The sequence below is a fragment of the Muscardinus avellanarius genome, assembly GCF_963383645.1.
Source record: "Muscardinus avellanarius genome assembly, chromosome: 7".
NCBI lineage: Eukaryota > Metazoa > Chordata > Mammalia > Rodentia > Gliridae > Muscardinus > Muscardinus avellanarius.
The window spans coordinates 6,777,108-6,799,897 of record NC_137793.1 but is presented as its reverse complement, the minus strand read 5'-3'; the positions used below and the strand labels follow the sequence as shown (position 1 = coordinate 6,799,897).

The window sequence follows — 22,790 nt, the reverse complement described above, 5'->3', positions numbered from 1 at the left end:
TACTTTCATAACATGGACAAAGTATCTCCCTGAATCTCCATTTCTTAACCTATGAAAAGGAAACAATAATATATAAACCAAAAGATGAGATGAAGACCACTACTTGACCATCCACAGAACACTGAGAACATAATCGGTGAGAGATGGATGCAAGTCCTGCTTCTCCATCCCCAAACTGATGGCACAGTGTGACTCATCCATCTGAACTCCATCCATTTTAGATGGCACAATCCATCTAAATTCACCTACTTTTCATTGTTGAAAGATCCATAAGCATACAGTGTGTGTGTGTGTGTGTGTGTGTGTGTGTGTGTGTGTGTGTGTTATTAGAGATTCATCCTGGAAGTATTCTACCTCCAAGTTATCCCCCAGCTTCTTTTGTGGTTTTGTTCTGAAACTGGGTCTCACTAGGTTGCCGAAAGTCTCACTACATGGCTGAGGCTGGTCTTGAACCTGAAATCATCCTGTCTTAGTCTCCCAAGTACTGAGATCGCAGGTTTAATAAAAACCTTTGGGGGTGCTTTTTGTTATGGGCAAGCAGGCAAACCTTAATATACATTGGATTTAGCTTTTCCATGTTATGGATAGGGTAGGACATTAACCAATAGAATGGTCCTGATCCTGCAGGGGATACTGGTGTTCCTCAAATGCATGCAGTGCTGGGTTTAGACAGGATTCCTTAGGGGATTGAGGCAAAGCGGACAGGTAGCCACTTTCCTTCATGGAATCTCTGTTCTTACTTCCACACTGACTGGGTAGGTCTAAGTGCTCTCCTGTGCGTATGTGTTGGGGGATGGACATGAAATGGTTTTTCTGTGCTGGGTAATCACACTTTTCCCCTTACCTCCTTGAGAAGCCATTCTTGTCTAGTGGTTGAGAAGGAATCCTGGAATCGAGCTTCCAGAATTTAAAATATAGCCCAAGAGAGTTCTGAACTTCCCTGTGACTCAGTTTCCTGAACTGACTCTTGAAGGTGAAAATTACTGCCACAGTGTTGTTGTTTAAATGACATAATGCTCACCAGATACTCCTTAGAAGTGCCTGGAATGTCCAGAGTGGGGTAGATGTTAACAGTGAATCCTACCATTACCACCACTAACATGCAAAATCAAGCCCTTGCAAATGGAGTGTGTGTGTGTGTGTGTGTGTGTGTGTGTGTGTGTGTGTGTGTAAATTGAACTCCAGGGAAATTCTCCATCTGAGCTATACCTCCAGCCTTATTTTATTTTATTTGAAGACAGGGTCTTGCTAAGTTGCTGAGGCTGGCCACAAACCTATGAACCTCCTGTCTCAGTCTCCCAAGTACTGGGATTACAGGTGTGCACCACCATGCCCAGCTACTCTGCTTGGTCTCTTGCACTGAAATCCTGCACAAGTCTTCTAGGAAGCTTTCTCAGTACTCTCCATACTCTCTATAATTCATTCCACATGTCCTGACCTGAGAAAGGTTCTGTACCAATGCAGCTTTCCTTTGGCAAACCTGTCTTTATTCATTCTGATTCTCATATTCATATTCTCTCTCTCTCTCTCTCTCTCTCTCTCTCTCTCTCTCTCTCTCTCTCTCTCTCTCTCACACACACACACACACACACACACTTCCTTTTTCTGCCTTCCTGCCTTCCTTTGTCCCTCCCTTCAAACCTCCCTCCCTTTCCTCTCTCTCCCCTTTTTACCCCATCCCACTCCCCCTCCCCCTTCCTTTTTCTTCAGCCCTTCTGAGGATGCAGGCAAATCCAGCCTCTTTGATCAGAGGGCTTTGTCTCTGATCGGGCCTGACCTGGGTCATGGAGTTCATGGGGTTACCATGACAACGAGCATCCCTGGCTACCCATCAGGAGGCAAGGACCAATTGAAAGGGACTGTCATTTCCCTGGGACATACTGTATTTATCCTCAGCAGCAGGCCCTGCACCAGTACTACACTGTGGTGAGAGAGGCTGTTACTTGTGAGGGTGGGAGGGAGGAAGAAAAAGAAATATTAGGGTTTTATTTTTTTAGCATGTTCTCTGTGGGGGAGGACCACAAATTGTTCTGGGAGAGAGACATTTTATTTCTAATGCAGCCAGTGTGTGCTGAGGGAAGAGGGAGGGGAGAGTGTGCAGCTTATGTGCATTTCTGAAGAACACAGCTGATTTCGCAAAGGAGGAAAAATTAGGTTATTTGGTTTAAAAGCAACCTTTTGGTAGGTCTAATGAGAGGAGAGGGGTGGGAAATGAACATTAATTAGTGTCCTTTATGGCAGGTTTATTAATGCTCTTTTATCAGATTGTCAAAGCCACCGCATGGCATTAGTATCATTTCAACTTTACAGATAAGAAAAGAGATGCTTGTAAAGTGGTTTACCCAGCGAGGTCATCCTGCTGGTGCAGTAATGGGGTCTTGTGCCTGAGTCGTGGTTCCTTGACTCCGGGGATTGTGATTTATGACACTGTGCCATGTGGATTCCCAGGCACCCTGCCATCTGATTCATTTTCTTCCTTTCAGGAGGCTTCCTCCTCCTGTTCAGATCACTTGTCCATCGCTGTTTGTAAATTATTCCCGCCTCCCCCCCTCCCCGATGGACTATTGTCTGCCTAGAACAAAACCATGTGGGGGACGTTCCTGGATCCCACCTTGAACCTGTAGAAGCAGGTAATCAGAAGTCTCAGGAATGAAAGTCTGGGGCATTTTCCACCAAGTTCCCAGTAAATTGTGGTATTCCTGAAGGTGGGGGATGGTTCTATAGAGCAAGAGATTCAGTACCACATGGGGAACTTGTGGATTTACTTCTGGATTATTTTCTAGATCAATGTCTAGAAAACTCTTGATAGCTCCCGGTAGCACTCAGAAGGATGTCAGGTGAAGAAAAGGTGTTCAGAGAAGGTGTACACAGCCAACCTGAAGATATATTTATATTGGCGGCGCCAGTATCTGCATGGGCCACAGTGAAGACCCTTAGTCACTGAAAATGAGAACACTCTCCTCACAGGCCTGGTGATAACTCTTCTAAGCCACAGCCTTAACACCTCCCTCCTTTCTTTAGCCAGATGCCTGTGCAGACAAACAATTCTTGTTAGATATTTTCTCGCATAGGGTTGTATGAAGGGAGGAAAGCATGGTCAATGGGAATGCCAGTGAGACTGGATTGTTAATGAACAATGTTGAGCTTATGTTAACATTAAAGAAGAGCCAAGGAGGCAAGATGCTGTCCACACAGTTGGCAGTGGCGAAAATTGATTGGCAGCCTCCATCATTCTTGCTGGGGGGCCAGGAAGCCCGTGTCCCTCCCAGTGCTGCCTTTAACAACCTTTTAGGCATTGCTGAGGCAAATCTGAGGTGGCAATGATCATTCTGTTTGGGAAGAAAACCCCATGTCTTCCCGTTTTTTGTTTCTTGCCAGGATCAGTCTGTACACAGTCAATTCATAAGCTTGTATATCAGACTTCTTTCTCAAACTTCCCAGCTTTAAAGTGAAGGTTAGGACTAGGGACAAACACAGCCCACCACTTTTCCCATCTGCCCCTTCCCATTATAACCTCAGGCAGTTCAGCATCTCCTGCCAAGATGTCTGCAGCAGTCTTCTAATGACCTTCTTGCCGGAGACCTTTCCTTTCCTGATTCTTGTTGCAAACCATTGCCATAGCAATTTCTGGGACTCTGTCTGGTCATGGTTCCTCTCTGGCAATGACCTCAAGTGGCCTCTATTAACACCCAACCAAAAACATAAGGCATTTGATATTCTTCACCATCTGACCATAGCCCATCTCTTATACTTACTAATGTTATCCTCTGGGTAACACGGATCCCTTGTGGCTCCTGGAAGCGAGCCCCGTGTTTTCTGGCCTGTGTATTTGTCCTCTATGTTCTCCCTCCTTACTTCTGGATTATTACAGTTCCTTGAGACCCATCTCAGATGTTACCTCTGCTGTGAAACCTTTGCAAAACCTTCACGTATCGACTCTCCATTTTTTTGAGTGTTTCCAACTCTCTTTGGCACTGGTAAAATAATAAGCATGTATAATTCTGCTCATGAACTGTGCTCCATTATGTGTTATTTAGGGGCTGGGATTACATCTCTCTCCCAAACACCCCCTGCTGCTTTGTGCACAATGCTTTTTGTGAGGGAAGTGTTCAAAGGCAGATCTGTAAAACTGTATGAAAAACACAAGAAGTAGGTCTCGGACTTCCCTGAATGCCCATTGCTTCTTAAGTTGACCAGGAAAGCTACACTGCGCTTCTGTCTCCTTGGCCCATACATCTGTCCTGGACAAGACATTTGATAGAAGACAAACGTGTCATGATCACAGAGGCCAGTAAAGATTCAAGTGACCACAGTCACAGTTAAAGACCAGACTTTGACCAATGTCCCGATTAGGGCATAACTCTTAGAAAATCCATTAAACTCTTGGTAGGTGGTTTGTGAAGGAGACTCACTAGCTCAGATTTTTAACTGTGGCCAATCTGGTTTGGGTTTCATCTTAGATTGGTAAAACATGGGCTATGCACCCTTACTTTGTAAATTTGAACAAACTGTCCCTAACCGAAAAGAGTATTTATCATAATAAAGAAAAGAAACTTCAGTTTAGGCCAGCAGATACATGTAGTTGGCAACAGAAGGGCCAATAGATCATAATTAGTGGATTTATCAATTGCTTTTCTTTAGTGACTGGCATTGGCTGCGTAGGTCTTTATCCATAACCTCAGGGCTCCTGAAACACAACTCAGCCCCTCACCAACCCCAAACATGCAGGGACAGCCAGCAAACAGCATCTGTTTCAAAGAAACACCACCTGTCCAAGTGGAAAATCAAGCATCCAACCACCTCTCTTCATCAAAGTGTCTGTTTCTAGAGCAGCTGAGACAAAAAGCCACCCTGTCACTAGCACAGCATTTGAATGCTCCCATGGAGACCGTGGTCTGGCTTCTGCCAGGTAGACCTGGCAAGTTTCAGAGGAACACTGGGGCCTTAGCTCTCGGTTTTCTGATCTTCGGAGGCAAAGCTGAGTGATTTGCTTTGGGGGCACTTGGAACTTGTGTGGGACCAGACTGGAAGGAAGGAGCCTCTCCCAAGCGTGGTGAAGTTTGGCTCTTCAGAGGGCCGGAGAGAGAGGAGGACTACCAGAAAGATCTTTCTTTGATACAAACACAGGATAAGCCTGGGGAATATCTTTCTGTGAAGGCTGCGACAGCCTTGCCTCTTAGAAGATAGAAGAGGACTTGGTAACAATGTCCGCATCATACTACAGTATATTTCTGTAGCATCAACAATTATTATCAGCTTTGTGACTGGCTGAACCAGTGTTTAAAAAGTATTTTTTGGTGTCACTTGAAATAATGTAGAAGACAAAACTAACTTCCCTTTCAGATTGGCTTTAAGAACACCTCACCTACTTTCACTAAGTTCAGAACAAACACTGGCTGCTCCTTATTCATCCCTTCACTTCCTACCCTTGTTGTGAAAAATGGCTTCCTGGGATCATATTAGTAGATATAAGATGGGTGGGGCAGGCACCTCATGTGCTATGATTCTTTGGTATGGCTATGATTGGCTTGATATAAATCTTTGGCATTTGACTACGTTTTGGCAAAATGGTTTGCTGTGATTCATTGGCATTTGACTATGCTTTGGGGAAATGACATCAATGGGTGAGTGTGAGGCAGAAATAAGATAGAAACCTGGTTAGTGAGGTAGGTGTGTGTGTGTGTGTGTGTGTGTGTGTGTGTGTGTGTACTGTGACTGTTCTTTTCTTGTGACCATTCTTTGTTTCATAGAACCTATACATTATTGATTGCTAAACAATGGTCCCTTTTAAAGCACAGATAAGAAGCAGAAACCCATAGAGAGCAGAGGGGCATTCCTAAGCCAGAATCTCGAGAGCCTCTTAGGAATGATGTTGTGCTTTTATTTTTAAGTCAGGAGGTATAATGGTCCCATAACCATCATAAGTTTGCCTCTGGAGGAAAAGGCGTGCTCTGAGTGGGCTGGGGACATGTGGTCATCAGTTGGATATTCTTGACTTGCAAATTGGCCATCAGTTTCTCTTCTCTTTCCTTCGGCTCTTTCTCAGAACTAATAAATAGCTTGCTATGTCTTTTACAGAGAAATAAGGAAAATAATTGAGTATGTCTTTATTATAGAATTGAACTAAGTTTCAGCATTTATCTGAGAAAGAATCTTTGCAAATGGTAACAAGTAAAGGCTAGGTCACTTCTCAAAGAGTGGTGCTCAGGGCCTTAAAGTGAGTATTCTCTATCACTTTGTAATTTCAGAGTGGTGAGTGGATGCTCTGGGTTCCAAAACTCTTTTTTGAATTCCTGAGTTGATGGCTTTTATTTGGCCATGTGAGCAGGTACAGAAATCCTGTCCTAAGTCCAGTGTCCTGCCTTAATGATGCTGTCAGTCATAAAGTCCAGCACAGCTTTAGAGTAAGACACAGCCTTGGGCTCTGGAGTCAGACTGCTTGGCTTTTAAATCTTGCTCCTACATTATTAGATGTGTTGACCTGGCAAGGTAATTTAAAGCCATTCCTCTATTTGTTCATCTGTCAAATGGAGACAACGGCATTACCTAGAGATGTTGCAAGGACTACATCGCCTGGTGCTCATTCTGCAGCCAGTGGCACGTAGGCACATGCTCAGTGCGGCTCTTACAGCACAAAGTCCTTTGAGTGTAGATAATCTAACTTTAAGGTTCATGTTGCGCAAACCTAAAATATTTCCTGTTATCACCTTCTTCTAAGCACATCTGTGTGGGATGGGGTGGCAGAAGCACTCTATTGTTTGGGTAAATCATGTTATCTCTCTGTACCTTGTTTTCTTAACTTTATATACAAGTATTTGAGCTAAATGATGTCCTGGAATGTGAATGATAGGTGGTTCATAGTGAGAATTTGTTTATGTCATATCACTAGAAAGAGAGGTTCTCTTAAGACCACTTTTGTAGACTATCCTAGTATCTGTCATAATTGTCATTAAATATTAAACAATAACCATCTATTTAACATCTGTCTCCCCTGCAATTGTGTAGTTCCTTGGGGGCAGGGACTATGCCTTGTTCAAAACTAGTTTGAGCTGCTCTTTCATTGCCTAGAACAATGTTGGGGCTCAATATTAATGAAATGAATGAAGTGGAGGCAGAGGCGGCCCTGGGTGCCATGTCTAGGTGTGTAAGGAACACTTCCACACCCTTTCTCGACCCCTTTTAGCCCTTCTTACTCTTCAATGTGATCCCTCTGTAACGGATATCATTTCCCATAAAGGACTTCACACTTTCAGTGACCTTCTACAAAGATTTTCCCATTTGAACTCAACAATCAGCTCAGACCTGAGAAGGGCTGGGATGATTATCCTCACTTCCAGATGAGGAAACTGAGGGTTGGGAGATGAAATGTCTTAACTTTCTGTAAGGCGGTAAAGTCTCTGGACCTAAATGCAGGTCTTTTGACACCAGGTCTACAGGATTTTCCCTTGGCTCTTTGAAATGACTACCAGAGCTTCTGTATGTAGAAGGAAAATCCACTTTGCATCTTTACTGAACTACCTCTGTCCTCGCTGAAAGCATCAGTGTCTAGGTAGAAACACGTGCTGTTATTAATTTGAGGCTATTCATTCAGTCTATTTCAATGTCAAGACTCAAGGGACTTGACTTCTCATTTGGACAAGGTGCTTCTGTTTCTTTTGCGACACATACTACAAACCATCTCCTGTCAAAGAGTCCAGGTTGCTGAAGAACCCTGTGCGTGGCCTAGTGGAATGCAGGGGTGTCTGCTAATAGACAGGGTATCACACGTCACAGGACAAACGCCCAAGGCTCATCGACGTTTAACACACCGGGAGGGGTAAGGCGAGGTGCGGGGAGGAGCACACGGGCAGTGACAGTCACAGCAAGCCGAGGGCCCCGGGTCAGTTTCCAACCTCAGGGCTGAAGATGGTAGGTGGCTGGAATCTTCCAGGCCCACAGGTGCTGAAGAAGAGCTGGCGTGGCAGCTTGCATTGTGCACTGGAGCCATGTGGCAGACACAGCAGCTTCAGTCCTGAGAAGGGCAGGGGAGAGGGAGTACGAAGGAAGCAGATCTTGGCTACTTACCTCAGGGCGGACCCCTTGGGTGTCGCAATACCGTAGCCTTTGGAATCCAAGTTACCTCCCACTTTCATGGTGTCGCAGGGCTTGCGCTGCTCAATGTACTCGTTCATGGTGGACTCCAGGAGGTAGGCGTATTTGCCTTTGGATTTCCTCACTCGGATCATCCCTTCCTCCGTGGTCCGCACAAATACTGATGGCTCTGCTGACTTCATATACGTCCACATCTTCTCGAACACAGCGATTTTAGACCTCTGCAGGGGGCGGGAGCAAAGCCAAAATTGAGTGCTGGCTGCGCTTGAACTGCGGTCGGCACACACACGTTAATGAAGAGCCCGGTGTAGCTCCATCACGCATTCATGAGCCAGATTAGCTTGGGAAGAAACAAATTATGAGTGATTGCAAAATAAGAGGCTCTAATTAGTACCAGTAGGTTCCAACGTACAGATATCTTGCAAATACAGAATGAACAGAGTAGCTCAGAATCTTTTAATTACTTCTAAGTAATTCTATTCCTCCTAAATATGGGGAGAGGTAAGAAACCGGGTCCCTGTTTAGCTTTTATCGACATCATAGAATCTATCTATTGTTCAGCCAGGTCACATATATACTGGCCAGAAGTAGAGAGCGGGTATCGGTGGGGTTGAGTTGCATTGTGGGAAGACAACACTGAAGCATTTCTGGATCCTTCTTGCCGTCATTCCATATTGCCCGACCTGTCTTCTGAATGTAAATTATCATCTGATAAAGCTAGTAGCTCTGGATCTGTTCACCTTTCTAAAGCCTCCAAATCTAGCCAGACTGTTTTCCTCCTTTCTTCCTAACTCACCTTGCACCTTCTTTCCTTCGGGATTGGCTTGGGTCATTTATTCTGTTTGCTATGCTTGCTCTGTCCAGCCACATTCTTCTCCTTGTTTCTTAGACTAGAGTAAATCCTCTGCCTTTGAAGACCAGCTCGGTTCCCAGGGCCATCATTCTTGACTCCCAGCGGGCCCCGGCACCATATATAGAGATAGCAAAGGCTCCCTGCTCTCTAGCTAGAGATTCCCATACAGCAGAACCCCACCAGACAGTCCTGATTTGTATGGCCAGCGTGGTTATCACTTTGAAAAACAGTACTGGTGGAAGATATTCCAATAGGACACACTTTCTGGGTCACTATCTAAATGGCCAAGCTGGATGGCTAGGATTGCAAGCCAACTCATTTTGTGCATAGGTCTCAGTATGTAGAAGCTGCCTAGGTCAGGGATGTCTTCTTTTCTGTGAGCCCTTCACAGAATCTAATGAAGTACTTTGCATGTAGTAGACTCTTAGACAGGATCCTTGATCCAGAAACACATGTATTCCTTTAAAGAGCATCCTTTTCTTCAGGGGAAGATGTATTTTAGGGATACAGGAGTCTGGTCTTTGCAAATGCCTTGTGAGTGGATACATACATGCAAAGAACTCTTTTTTTTGTGTGGTGGTACTGGGGCTTGAACCTGGGGCATTCACATATATACACACATGACAAAAAGAAAGGAAAGAAAAGAAATACAGTGGTAACTTGAGCCAAATTATCTCTAAGATATTACGGCACTGGAAATTCTAGGTTTTCACGGAAAAAATGACTGGCAATAGTTACTAAGAATTGGAGGAAGGCCTGTGGTGCAGGGAGCTTTATTTTTTCATAATTTATCATTAGGCAAAATAGACCATTTATTTCACAGTATAGTTTACAATTTGGAAAGGACACTAGACTGGGTGCGTGGAGCCCTGGGTTGCAGTCAAGTTCTACTTCTAAGTCATTGCTTACTCTATGGAAAATTCCTCCTCTCTCGGTCTCAGTTTCCTCACTTTATTCATAAAGAGTGTGGGCAAAGTAACTGCTAAGTCCCTTAGTAGCTTGAAATAAATATCCGATTCTTTATGTAAAGGGACATCATTCAAATGGCGAAGCCAGCGTGAGGCAGCACTTGATGGGAGAACTCCAAGGTTAGCACTAAAATGCCCAGAACCAATCATGGCATCCCCCGGTGTACTTAACATCCTCTCCCAGGAACTAGCGGAATGTAGATATTCAGCTGTGACCAGATTTGCTGATGATCTTCCAGGCATAAAACCAACAAAACACGCAGCAGGATAGTTGCAAGATGCAATTTGACCTGACAGGATGGACACAGCGGGGATCTGGGCTCCTGACAGGCAGAGCTGAGGAGCGCTCTAGGGCAACAGTATGCAGAAAATTAATATGTCCTCTTCAGCCTCACCCCAGCGCCCCACACTCTGCTGTTCCCACAGGCGCTCGGAGCCTGGACTCTCAGGGAATAGAATCTACAGGAACGCGAAGGCAGGGAGGATCGGAAGCACAATGGGGTCTTGGTTCTTGGGTTTCTCCTATCATATGCAGCTTCCACAGCCCTTCACACATCTTAATTAAACTGTCCATGGAGGATTAAGTGCCTCTGGGTTGAGACTACCAAACGCTCTGGGCTGCCTGGGGAATAAAAGCTAGATTCTTCAAAGACAGGGGTGCAAGAATTCTTGTCTCACGATTCCGATTCCTTCCATCTTTCTCATGAAGGAGGTGGGTGATCTTGTCACCCCACTCACCAAAGCCTTGGTGGATAAAAGGTCAGAGTCGCAGAAATGGAAAGGCTGATGGGACACAGCAACGTTCTCGTTCTATAGGTAAGGAAACCGAGGCTCATGCAGCTTGTTGGTGGCAGAGCCAGGTCTCCTGCCTGTCTTACCCGTGCCTTTCTACTGCGATGGGCACCTGCCTCGCTGTAAGTTTTGCATCTCACTAGTTGCAGGACCTCAGGCAGTAACATCGCCCTTTGGAGCCTCAGTGTAACTTTTTTGACAACAGTGCGAACAGTACTCACTGCACAGTGTTGCCATGGAGATTATATGAGAACAAACATAAAATGCTAACTCAGTGTCCTGACCAAGGAAGGCTCTCTGTAAGTGGTGTGAGTACTATTCACAAGGTCAGGTGTGGTGGTGCATGCTTATAATCACAGTACTTGGGAGGCTGAGATTATGGAGGATTGTAGGTTTGAGACCAGCCTCGGCAACTTAGTGAGACACTGTTTAAAAAAAAATTAAAAAGGGCTAAGAGGGCGCCTCTGGGTTTAATCCTAAATCTATTTGTTTTTTAAATTTACTACCCATAATTACGCCTTTTTCAGGCCTTATTTTAGGGAAGGGATGCCCAATACATGGCTTTCTGAATCCCAGTTTCCTTTCCAATAAACATGGTAGGCATTGACATGAACCAGAGGTGATCTCAGAACCCTTTCGACACAGAACTCCAGGCAACCGCTATCGGTCAGTGAAAGTTAGCACGTGGCTTTGCACCCGTTCTCCACCAAGGTAGTAGGTTAGTTGGGGCGCAGAGCCTGGTGACTATATAGTGTTTCAGTTCCAGATTCCTAAGTTTGAACTGTAAACAAGAGGCAGTAATACGTCAGTTGACATAATTATTAACAAAAAAAAAAAAATTCTGAGGTCTTAAGCCCTAACTGTGCTTCTTATTGGCTCCATTGACCACTGTTTTCTCTGGCACCCAACTTTCCCAGACTGTAAAATAGTAGGCTACGCCTAGATTTTTCCATAGGCTTATTTGAAAACAGATTTTTTTCCTATGGTGATGGTACTAAGGATTGAACCCAGGGATAGTCTACCTCCAAGCTACACCCCCAGCAATATATATAATTTATTTTTTTTTTTTACTTTGAAACAGGGTCTTGCTAAATCGAGGATCTTGAATAAATGTTTTTTTTTTTTTCAAAATGGCGACTGAGGGACACAGCACCTCTCAGTAGCTGAAGTAAATAAAGTTTAAATACTGAGAAAGCAGTGTCTAAATCAACAAAACAAATACATACCAGGAACCAAAACACATCCTGTACCTCGGCGGAACCCTGAACTTGAACAAGAAGAACAAAGATCGGACACGGGACCTGCTGCAGATACAATCTGACCGCGGACCAGAACGCTGAACCGCGGGCTGCTTTGGCAGCTGTCCAAGGAGCTGCCTGCCCGATATTTCCACGGCAAGATAATCCGGGAATAAAAACGGACTTAGGACCGCATCCTAAGCAGCGAGCAGCACCCTCCAGAACTCTGTCTGCCCACCAGCGACCGGATCACATCGGCACAGAGACTCACACGGATTCCTGCACCAAGACAGGTACCTGAGGGCGCCCTAGTAACTGGGGTCCTAGCGTGTGCGGAGTCGCAGTCTCAAACCCCCACCACGGGCTCAAGCCTCAGAGCACTCTCCTCGCGCTTCCTGCCTGTCCCCTACTAGTAATCAGCGCCTGTACACTGCCCTCCTAAATTGGAGCCTGCTTCTGTGGCTAACCCCTGCCACCTTGCCAGAGCCTACCCTCCAGGCTGCAAAAGCACTGGGAGACCCGGAAATCTCCTTGGGGCACCCCCAGCCTCTACGTCCCGCGGGACGCAGAGACCATTGCTGGACACCGCACACTGGAACCTTGAGCACCTACCCTGCACCCCTGGCCCACCGCGGGGTATTCCCAACCTCCTGGTAGCCAGATGCTTAGTTCTAAGTGAGAACACAGCTCAATACACCTTGGAAGAACATACCAGCAGCAATAGACAGCTGCACCCACTCTCACTAGGGTCCAGTATTAACAGGGCATCCAGCCTGCACTCTTGGAATAGGCAGAGCTCTGGCAGTAAGTGTGGCCACCCAGGAACCAGCATTCATTTGCCCAGGGCACATCTTGGGACCACACCTGGCTAGCCCAGCTGGAATTTCCAGAGACACAAGAAAATCCATCGGGCCACAAAATCTGCTCAGGACCTCAGGGGGAAGTGCCAATTACACTTTAGTCACTCTCCACCCCTGCTGTAGGGAAGCACAGGCTGGAGGCGAGGGTGGTGAGTGCAGATGTGCTGACCACAGGTTAGAATTTCGCAGAATCTGTGAACTGTACAGAATCAAATAACAGTGAAACCAGACACCCGGACACATAAACCTAAAGCAGCTAAAGGAGAAAAAGGTGTCCAAACACCCAGAGTGACTTAAGAAGATAAAAATAGAGTACAAAGAAAACTAAGAGACATTGGACGGTATCCTGAAAGCTACCAAGCAATCAGATACACACATATTATATGGACCTGACCCCATATGCGTAAATAAGTAGGACTGTTTGTTTTACTTTTAATGTGGATGTTATGTTTTCTTTTGCTTTTAAAGTGCTTTTGTTTTAGTATGGTTATTGCTGTTTTCTTTTTTTTTCTTTTTCTTTCTTCTTTTAATCCAAACTTCTCTTACTTTAACTTGTTGTTTTATATATATATACATTGGATAGTTTGCCTTATTTCTTTATTTCACACGGCTGCTAGTTCCTTTTATTTTATTCCTCTTCCTTTTTCCTCTTTCTTCCCTTTTCCTTCCTTTTCTTTCATTCTCCTCCTTTGATTGGTTTACCTTCCTTTTTCTTGGATTACATAATAGTCTTGGTATCTTGAGCGGATTCTTCTTTTTTTTTTTTTTTTTTTTTTTTTATGTCTGCCTGCTCCTACCAGCATCCCTATTTACAAACCTTCCCACACTAACCTACATACATTTCTCCCCCAAAACTTTTCCCCATAATATACCTCATGGTTTAAAACTCAAAGTATTTTTTATATCCATAACTACTCTACTAACAACAAGAGTCCTAGTAGTTAACTCTCTCTCATTCATAGCAAGTTATTACTTTATCATACTTAAAGTCCTTCTCAACCTAACATATCCTCCACCTAATCTGACTCCTTTACCCATCACCCCAGCTCCTCCCACATCACCCACTTTCAACACTGGAAAGGCTCTGCTGACTGGCCGACACTCCTAAACTCCTAATATTAAGATTTGACTAAACACATTACTCACGAACGATGGGTAGAAATCAGAAAAACAGGACAGAGAACACTATAAATATGAGAACCAGGAGTTATGAAGAGACAGCAGAAATCACGAATACTGACCTACTAGAAATGCAAGAAGGGGAGTTCAGAATCTTGTTGTTCAATATGATGAAAGGTTTTAAAACAAGTATAGAGGAGGTTAAAGGTGAAATAGAAACACTAAAAAAGAATCAGAAAGAGGTCTGGAATGAAATGAAAGAGGCAATAAGTGAAATGAAGACAGCAATAGAAAGAAACTCTGGAAGATTAGATGAAATGGAAAACAGAATATCAATATTAGAAGACAGTACATCCCAAACCGAAAACACAGTCAGCGATATACAGAAATCTTTACAGCAACAAAACCTAAACATCCAGCAATTATGGGATAATATGAAGCGCCCTAATTTACGGATAATAGGCATTGAGGAAGGGATAGAGGTACAGACCAAGGGCATATGTAATATCTTCAAGGAAATAATCTCAGAGAATTTTCCAAATATGGAAAGAGACTTGAATCTTCAAGTACAGGAGGCATACAGAACTCCACTGAGACAGGACCAAAGAAAAACCACTCCACGCCACATAATAACCAAATTGACCAGCATAGAGGCCAAGGAAGGAATCTTAAAAGCAGTAAGAACAAAAGGACAGGTGACATATAGAGGCAAAACAATAAGAATCACCCCAGACTATACAACCCAGGTCAGGAATGCTAGGAGAGACTGGTATGACGTGATTCAGACCCTGGAAGAACATAACTTCCAGCCCAAATTAATCTACCCAGCAAAACTACTATTCAAGATCAATGGGGAAGTCAAAGTCTTTCAGGATAAACAGAATCTCAAAAAATTCATGAATTCAAAGCCAACACTAGAGAAAATTCTTAAAGAAATAAATCATAAGGAAGAAAAAAGAAGCAGACTCCAGAATCAGAGAAGCGAGGAAGTTAATAAGTGGGCCATTTAAGTAAAGAAGAAAGATCACAACACCCAAGAGTAGACAGAACACAAAATGGCAGAAAACAAAAAGCATATTTCAATAATATCACTTAATGTCAAAGGACTTAACTCACCAATCAAAAGACATAGACTGGCAATGTGGATTAGGAAACATAATCCAAACATATGCTGTCTGCAAGAAACTCACCTCACAGCCAAAGACATTCACAGGTTGAAGGTGAAAGGATGGAAAAAGATATACCATGCCACCAGTGACCGAAAAAGAGCAGGGGTAGCAACCCTGATATCCAACAAAACAGACTTTAAAATAAAACACATCAAAAGAGACAAATCAGGGCACTTCCTTTTATTAAAAGGAACAATACACCAAGAAGATATAATGATAGTAAATATTTATGCCCCAAATGTGGGTGCAACCACATTCGTAAAACAAACCCTTCTGGACATAAGATCCCAAGTAGACCCAAATACAATAATTCTGGGAGACTTTAATACGCCTCTCACACCACTGGATCGATCTTCGAGGCAAAAGATGAGTAAAGATGCTCTAGAACTAAAGGAAACCATAAACCAAATGGACCTAATAGACGTTTTCAGAGTATTTCAACCAGGAACTACAGAATACACTTTCTTCTCAGCAGCCCATGGAACCTTCTCCAAAATAGATCACATCCTGGGACACAAAGAAAATACCAGCAAATTCAAAAAATGTAATATAATCCCATGCATCTTTTCAGACCACAATGGAATAAAAGTAGAAATCAACAACAGGAAACTCGAAAGAAAGTATTCAAATTCATGGAGAATGAATGATACACTACTAAATGACGAATGGGTAAGAGCAGAAATTAGGGAAGAAATAAAGAAATTTATGGAAACAAACGAAAACAGAGACACAACCCACCAAAACCTATGGGACACCATGAAGGCAGTACTAAGAGGAAAGTTTATCGCATTGAGTGCCCACATAAAAAGGATGGAGAACCACCAAGTAAAGAACCTAATGAAACAACTCAAGGATCTAGAAATTCTGCAACAATCCATTCCCAAAGCCAGCAGAAGACGAGAAATCATCAAAATTAGAGCAGAAATAAATGAAATAGAGAACAAAAAAACAATTCAAAGAATCAATAAAACAAAAAGTTGGTTCTTTGAAAAGATTAATAGAATTGATAAACCCCTGGCCAACCTAACCAAAAGAAAAAGAGAATCAACTCAAATTACCAAAATTAGAAATGAAAAAGGAGATATCACCACTGATAGTGAAGAAATTCAAAACATTATCAGAAACTACTTTAAAAATTTATACTCCAATAGATTTGAAAACCTGGATGAAATTGACAGATTTCTAAACACAGTTAACCTTCCTACACTCAACCAAGAGGACATAGCAAGCCTAAACCAACCAATAACAACCAAAGAAATAGAAACGGCAATAAAAATTCTTCCACCAAAGAAAAGCCCAGGCCCAGATGGGTTCCCAGCTGAATTCTACAAAACCTTCAGTGAACAACTAATACCAATACTTCATAACACGTTCCGGGAAATTGAAAGAGATGGAACTCTTCCAAATTCCTTCTATGAGGCCAGTATCACATTAATCCCCAAACCAAATAAAGATACCTCAAGAAAGGAAAACTACAGACCAATATCCTTAATGAACATAGATGCAAAAATTCTAAACAAAATACTAGCTATACGCATTCAAAACTATATCAAGAGAATAATTCATCACGACCAAGTCGGTTTCATCCCAGAAAAACAAGGCTGGTTCAACATACGCAAATCAATACATGTTATTCACCACATAAATAGAACCAAGAACAAAAACCACATCATCATAGCAATAGATGCTGAAAAAGCATTCGACAAAATCCAACACCCATTTATGTTAAAAACACTGCAAAAAATTGGGATAGAAGGAAAGTACTTCAACATCATCAAGGCAATATACTGCAAACCCAAAGCCAACATTATATTGAATGGGGAAAAACTGCAAGAATTTCCGCTACAGTCAGGAACAAGACAAGGATGCCCACTTTCACCTCTCCTTTTCAATATAGTCCTTGAGACTCTTGCTGCAGCAATCAGACAAGAGAAGGAAATCAAAGGAATCCACATAGGAAGAGAGGAAGTGAAATTATCCTTATTCGCAGATGACATGATCCTTTACCTGGAAGACCCAAAGAACTCAACCAAAAGACTTCTGGAGCTGATCGACAAATTCGGCAAAGTCGCAGGTTACAAAATCAACCTAAAGAAATCAGTGGCCTTTCTTTATGCCAACAACGAATCCACAATGAAGGAAACAAAAACAACAATTCCATTCACTATAACCTCAAAACCAATAAAATACCTAGGAATAAACCTAACCCAAGATGTAAAAGACCTCTACAACAAAAACTATAAAACATTAAAAAAAGAAATAGAAGAAGACCTTGGAAGATGGAAAGATCTCCCGTGCTCATGGATAGGCAGAATAAATATCATCAAAATGGCCATTCTGCCAAAACTGATCTATAGGTTCAATGCAATTCCCATTAAAATACCAGTGACATTCTTCAGAGACCTAGAAAAATCAATCATGAACTTCATATGGAGAAAGAAAAGACCTAGAATAGCCAAAGCAATTCTCAATAACAAGAAACACGCAGGAGGCATTACAATCCCAGACTTCAAACTATACTATAGAGCAATAGTAGTAAAAACAGCATGGTACTGGCACAAAAACAGATATACTGACCAGTGGATTAGAATAGAAGATACAGAAACAAACCCACACATCTTTAGTCAATTAATCTTTGACAAAGGGGCCAAACACATACGCTGGAGAAAAGACAGCCTTTTCAACAAGTGGTGCTGGGAGAACTGGCTAGCCATTTGTAAAAAGATGAAGCTAAACCCCTATATCTCACCTAACACAGGAATCAACTCAAGATGGATCAAAGACTTAGAAATTAGACCTGAGACGGTGAAGTTAGTAGAGGAGAACATAGGTTCAACACTACAACATATTGGCACAGGCAGTAACTTTCTCAACAAAACCTCCAAAGCTCAGGAAATTAAAGCAAGAATAAACAAGTGGGATAACATTAAACTAAAAAGTTTCTTCTCATCAAAGGAAACTATCAATAACCTAAAGAGGAAGCCTACAGAATGGGAAAGGATCTTTACCAGCCACCATTCTGATAGGGGGCTAATATCCAGAGTATACAAAGAGCTCAAAAGGCTCTACACCAACAAAACAAACAACCCAATCAAGAAATGGGCAAATGAACTAAATAGACACTTCACAAAAGAAGAGATACAAAGGGCTAATAGATACATGAAAAGATGTTCTTCATCACTGGCCATCAGGGAGATGCAAATCAAAACTACACTGAGATTCCATCTAACCCCAGTGAGAGTAGCAAGCATAAAGAAATCAAACAACAACAAATGCTGGCGAGGATGTGGGGAAAGAGGAACTCTTTTACACTGTTGGTGGGAGTGCAAACTAGTTCAGCCACTATGGAGATCTGTGTGGAGATTCCTAAGAAAGGTGGGAATAGATCCACCATATGATCCAGCTATACCACTCCTGGGTATCTTTCCAAAAGGGTTGAATTCAGAGAAATACAGCAACATATGCATACCTATGTTCATAGCAGCACAATTTGTAATAGCCAAAATATGGATCCAACCCAGATCACCATCAACAGATGAATGGATAGCAAAACTGTGGGAAATACACACAATGGAATTCTATTCAGCCATAAAGAAGAACAAAATTTTATCATTTGCAAGAAGATGGAAAGCCCTGGAAAGCATCATGTTAAGTGAGATCAGCCAAGCACAGAAGGAGAAGATACACATGTTTCCTCTAATATGCCCAAACTAGAAAACACAAAGGATACCAGTAGGACCCCAGATATTAGAGGGGAAATACTAGCTAAGTTTTAATGGAAAGATAGGAGAGGAGAAAGGCCGATCTTGATTAAGGAGCATCTTCACCTGAACATGTGTAAAATTATGAATAAGACATGGTTAACCTGGCCAACCATTGGTGGGGGGGGGGGAGAAAATGGGGGCGGGGGGAGAGGGCACCAAATATAGTGTAAATGTATACTATTTATGTTCAATAAAAAATTGTTAAAAAAATAAAATAAAATAAAAAAAAAATAAAAATTAAAAAAAAAAATAAAAAAAAAAAAAAAAAAAAAAAAAAAAAAAATAAATCGAGGATCTTGTTAAGTTGCTGAGGCTGGCCTCGAACCTGGGATCCTCCTGTCTCAGCCTCCCAATTACTGGTATTACAGGTGTGTGCCATCATGCCTGGTACAGAGTGAGCTTATAAAGAATATTTATGAGTTAATAATACCATCATGCCGGGACAGTGTGGTTCAGTGGCAAGAACACCTGGGTGGGGATGAGGAAACTCATATTTGGTACCCACCCCTGTTACTTGTATTGTGAATTCCCTTTCACTTTTTATCTATAAAAATACCATGATACCTGTTCTACCACAGGTCCACAGGTGAAACATAAATGCGACCATAGGTCTGAAATTGCTTTGGGGACTGAGATTTTGCTGTATGTATGTACTATAAAGATGGCAACATTACTAAGTGAGTTGGATGGGTCTCCAGCAGGTCAGATTTTTGGATAAATATCAGGTACCCCCTTCACAGTTTGGCTGAAGGCTAAAAATGTCAGAGGACTGTAAGATTATAAGTGATTTTCTATTAATGGGTTGGGTAAACTGAGTGAGTTGGGTTTCTCTCTAAAATGACAGGCCACGACCACAGAGCTACTCAGGCACCTTCTTGCTCCCAAATGCTGAGATTTATTTTTGCCTCGTATCTGGGCTGAGTGATGATTAAGACTTGGGTCTCTTCCTACTTGTCATGCAGAACACAAAGCCCATTAAAAGGCACTGTAATGCTTCACACAGAAGGTGACTTGGAGCCTGAGGTTTTGCTCCCCCAAGTTGCAGGGAGAATCTGGGTGAATCTGCATAAGACCCCACATCTCTGCTCCAGGCAACACAGGCTTCGTGTGGTCCCTCTGCTAATTATTAGCTGTGTGACCTCAGACAGTTACTTTTACCCCTCTGAGTATCAAATGCCATGATACGTTGGTGGTTCTCAATGTATCTTTATTTTATTTTATTTTATTTTATTATTATTTTTTGTGGTCCTGAGGATAGAACCCAGGGACATTCTACCTTCAAGCTCAGCCCTGGTCCTATTTTTAGTCTTTTAATGTTTTTTTTTTTTTTTTTTATTGGCGGTCTGGGGATGGAACCTAGGGGCATTCGACCCCCGAGCTACAGCCCCTGCCCTATTTTTTATTCTTTATTTTGAAACTGGGTCTCACTGAGTTGCAGAGGGCCTCACTAATTAGCTGAGGCTGTCCGTGAACCATGATCCCCCAGTCTCAGCCTCCCGAATGCTGGGATTACAAGCGTGCACCACCACGCCCGGCTAGTCTTTTAATGTTTTGAAACAGGGTCTCACTGAGTTGTGAAGGGCGTGGCTAAGTAACTGAGGCTGCCCACAAACCACGATCCTCCTGTTTTAGCCTCCCAAATGCTGGGATTACAAGTGTGCGCCACCACGCCCAGCTCAACATATCTTTAATAAGACTGTTCAATGAGGTAATTTAGGGTATGGGTGGCACTGGACCTGATTCATAGTACGAGCTAAGTAATATTGATCATCTATTGTTTTTATTTGGTGATTCCATCCTACCTCCACATTCTCCTGTTTGCTCAATTCCTGGGATGGACAAGCTTTCCTGCTTCTGGGTATTCATTGCTCTGTTGGCCAGGGATGTATGTTCTCTATTCATATCTGGCCTCGTTTTCTGGTATCTAGAACTGTCTGCAGGTCTACCCTCTGTGTCTTCAACCCTTCCTGCTTCTTGCCATTCCTTGAAGCCTGACTGGCAGATGGAGCCACATGAATCATTCTTTGTTTTCCCTTGTATTTTAGATGCCTTATTCCTTTTAATCCCATCGAGGCTCTTTGAGGTAGACATTTTCACCCTCTTTTCTAGAAGAATGGAAATGGTGTCAGAGGCCAAGTGTGCAGCCCATGCCAGGTATGTGTCGAGGTCCAGCCCTCCTCTGGCTGACCCTAAGGACATGCCCCGGAGCTCTCTGCTTTGTTTGTAGTCTCTGGCCAAAGGCACCCTCTTATTTCTACTCCCCTTCACATCCTCTCTCTCTCTCCTAGCAGTATTTAATAGATCACCTATTCCAGTTATTTTACCCCAATATACCACCACCACCACGTTCTTCTTCTTCTTCTTCTTCTTCTTCTTCTTCTTCTTCTTCTTCTTCTTCTTCTTCTTCTTCTTCTTCTTCTTCTTCTTCTTCTTGTGGTACTGGGGTTCCTGGAAACCCTTCTACCTCTGGGCTACACTCCCAGACCTATTTTTATATTTTTATTTGGAAACAGGGTCTCTTAAGCCAGTGAGGCTGGCTCCGAACCAGCGCGATCCTCCTGTCTCCGCCTCCCAAGTGAAAGGATTACAAGCGTGCGCCACTATGCCCGGCTATACTTTCTTCTTATTTAATTCCACAAATACTCTCTGAACTCCTGCTGTGAGATAGGAGGGAACACAGAGCCCCAGCTCAGAGCGTTGTCTACACACGGTTCCTAATTGATTACTAACTAGACTGTAAGGTCCTTGTGGGAGAAGGGAGGGAAGAGTATTTGATGTCCTTTGTAGCCCTCAGATAATTAGCACAGACTGGTGTGTAGGAAGGGTCTAAATCAATGCAGAAGCTTTGAAGCATTTATAAATGTAAAATATGGATTTCTCAGGGGTCTGTAGAAAGCTGGGGAATGCTCTGAGCTTCCCTGACTTGTACTCAGGCAAGCAGTCACCCTGGCTGCCTGTAATCTCATGCTCTCTACCGAGGAAGCGATATTAATGACAGCGATGGTTCCCTGTGGTAAAAGTGCCGTGGGATGAGAGATGTTCTTACCCTGAAGAACTCCTTAGTAGATCCTGCTTCCAGGGTGCCGTAAGCAATTTCCGTCTGCTTCGCTAGGTCCTCCGCGCTCTCGATGGGTGAGACCATCCTCTCCACGGTCAGGAAGGCAGCCAGGTTGGCTGTATATGAGGAGATGATTATCAAGGTGAAGAACCACCAGACGCCACCAACAATGCGGCCAGACAGGGACCTGCAGGCAGAGGCGAGAGGCATCAGAAGCTCAGGCATCCATTGCAGAAGGCTATGCAGAGGGAGAGGGGCCGTGAGCCAGCTTGAGCCCCGTCAGCAGAGCTGTCAGACCCTACCGCACCCTTCTCTGCCAGGAGATGTGAGAATTCAAATGTCAGAGAGATTCCACATTTCATTCCTTATCACAGACAAGGAATCGGGGGATTGTTGGCCACCAAGAGCGATGAAGCCCAGAGATATCACTTTACACATACGTACACATCCAGACACATCAGTGAAAACACAGATATGTCAACATTCGCCCGGATAAATCACAAACATGTACAAACCTCCTTTCAGATGCAGTTATATATATTCTAAAGGTTTATGCCTATACATAGGAATGCAGACATGTTTATAGGCATGATGTGCACATGCAACCAGCCCAGAGATATTGGCTAGACTGGTTTCTCATCATTGCTTTCCTGTCTGGCAAAGGTCACCGGGATGGCGGCCTAGAAAGGAGGGAAGGAGGGTATAGAGCATAAGAAGCAGACTCCGGCCACAGTGGGGAATGTCACCTTTGGATGTGGGCACAACTCTCCGTGTCTCTCAGCAGCCCCCCAACCCCCAGCCACAGAGGGAGAGAACTTGGTTAAAATTAAAAGTTCAAAAAGGCAAATGCAACCATCACGTGAGATAAGAAAATTATC

The 22,790-nt window shown here is 43.2% G+C and overlaps 1 protein-coding gene across 4 annotated transcripts in view; it reads right to left on the bottom strand.

Moving 5' to 3' along the window:
* Window positions 1–22,790, bottom strand: part of GRIA1 (glutamate ionotropic receptor AMPA type subunit 1) — a gene marked incomplete at its 5' end in the record, with an annotated part of 323,467 nt that overhangs the window by 33,585 nt on the left and 267,092 nt on the right. For all 4 annotated transcript variants that reach the window (XM_080698544.1, XM_080698543.1, XM_080698545.1 and 1 more), the window contains 2 exons: window positions 8,065–8,312; window positions 21,901–22,099. In XM_080698544.1, the coding sequence (XP_080554670.1) occupies window positions 8,065–8,312; window positions 21,901–22,099 (447 nt within the window). The remainder of the gene's footprint in view (window positions 1–8,064; window positions 8,313–21,900; window positions 22,100–22,790) is intronic.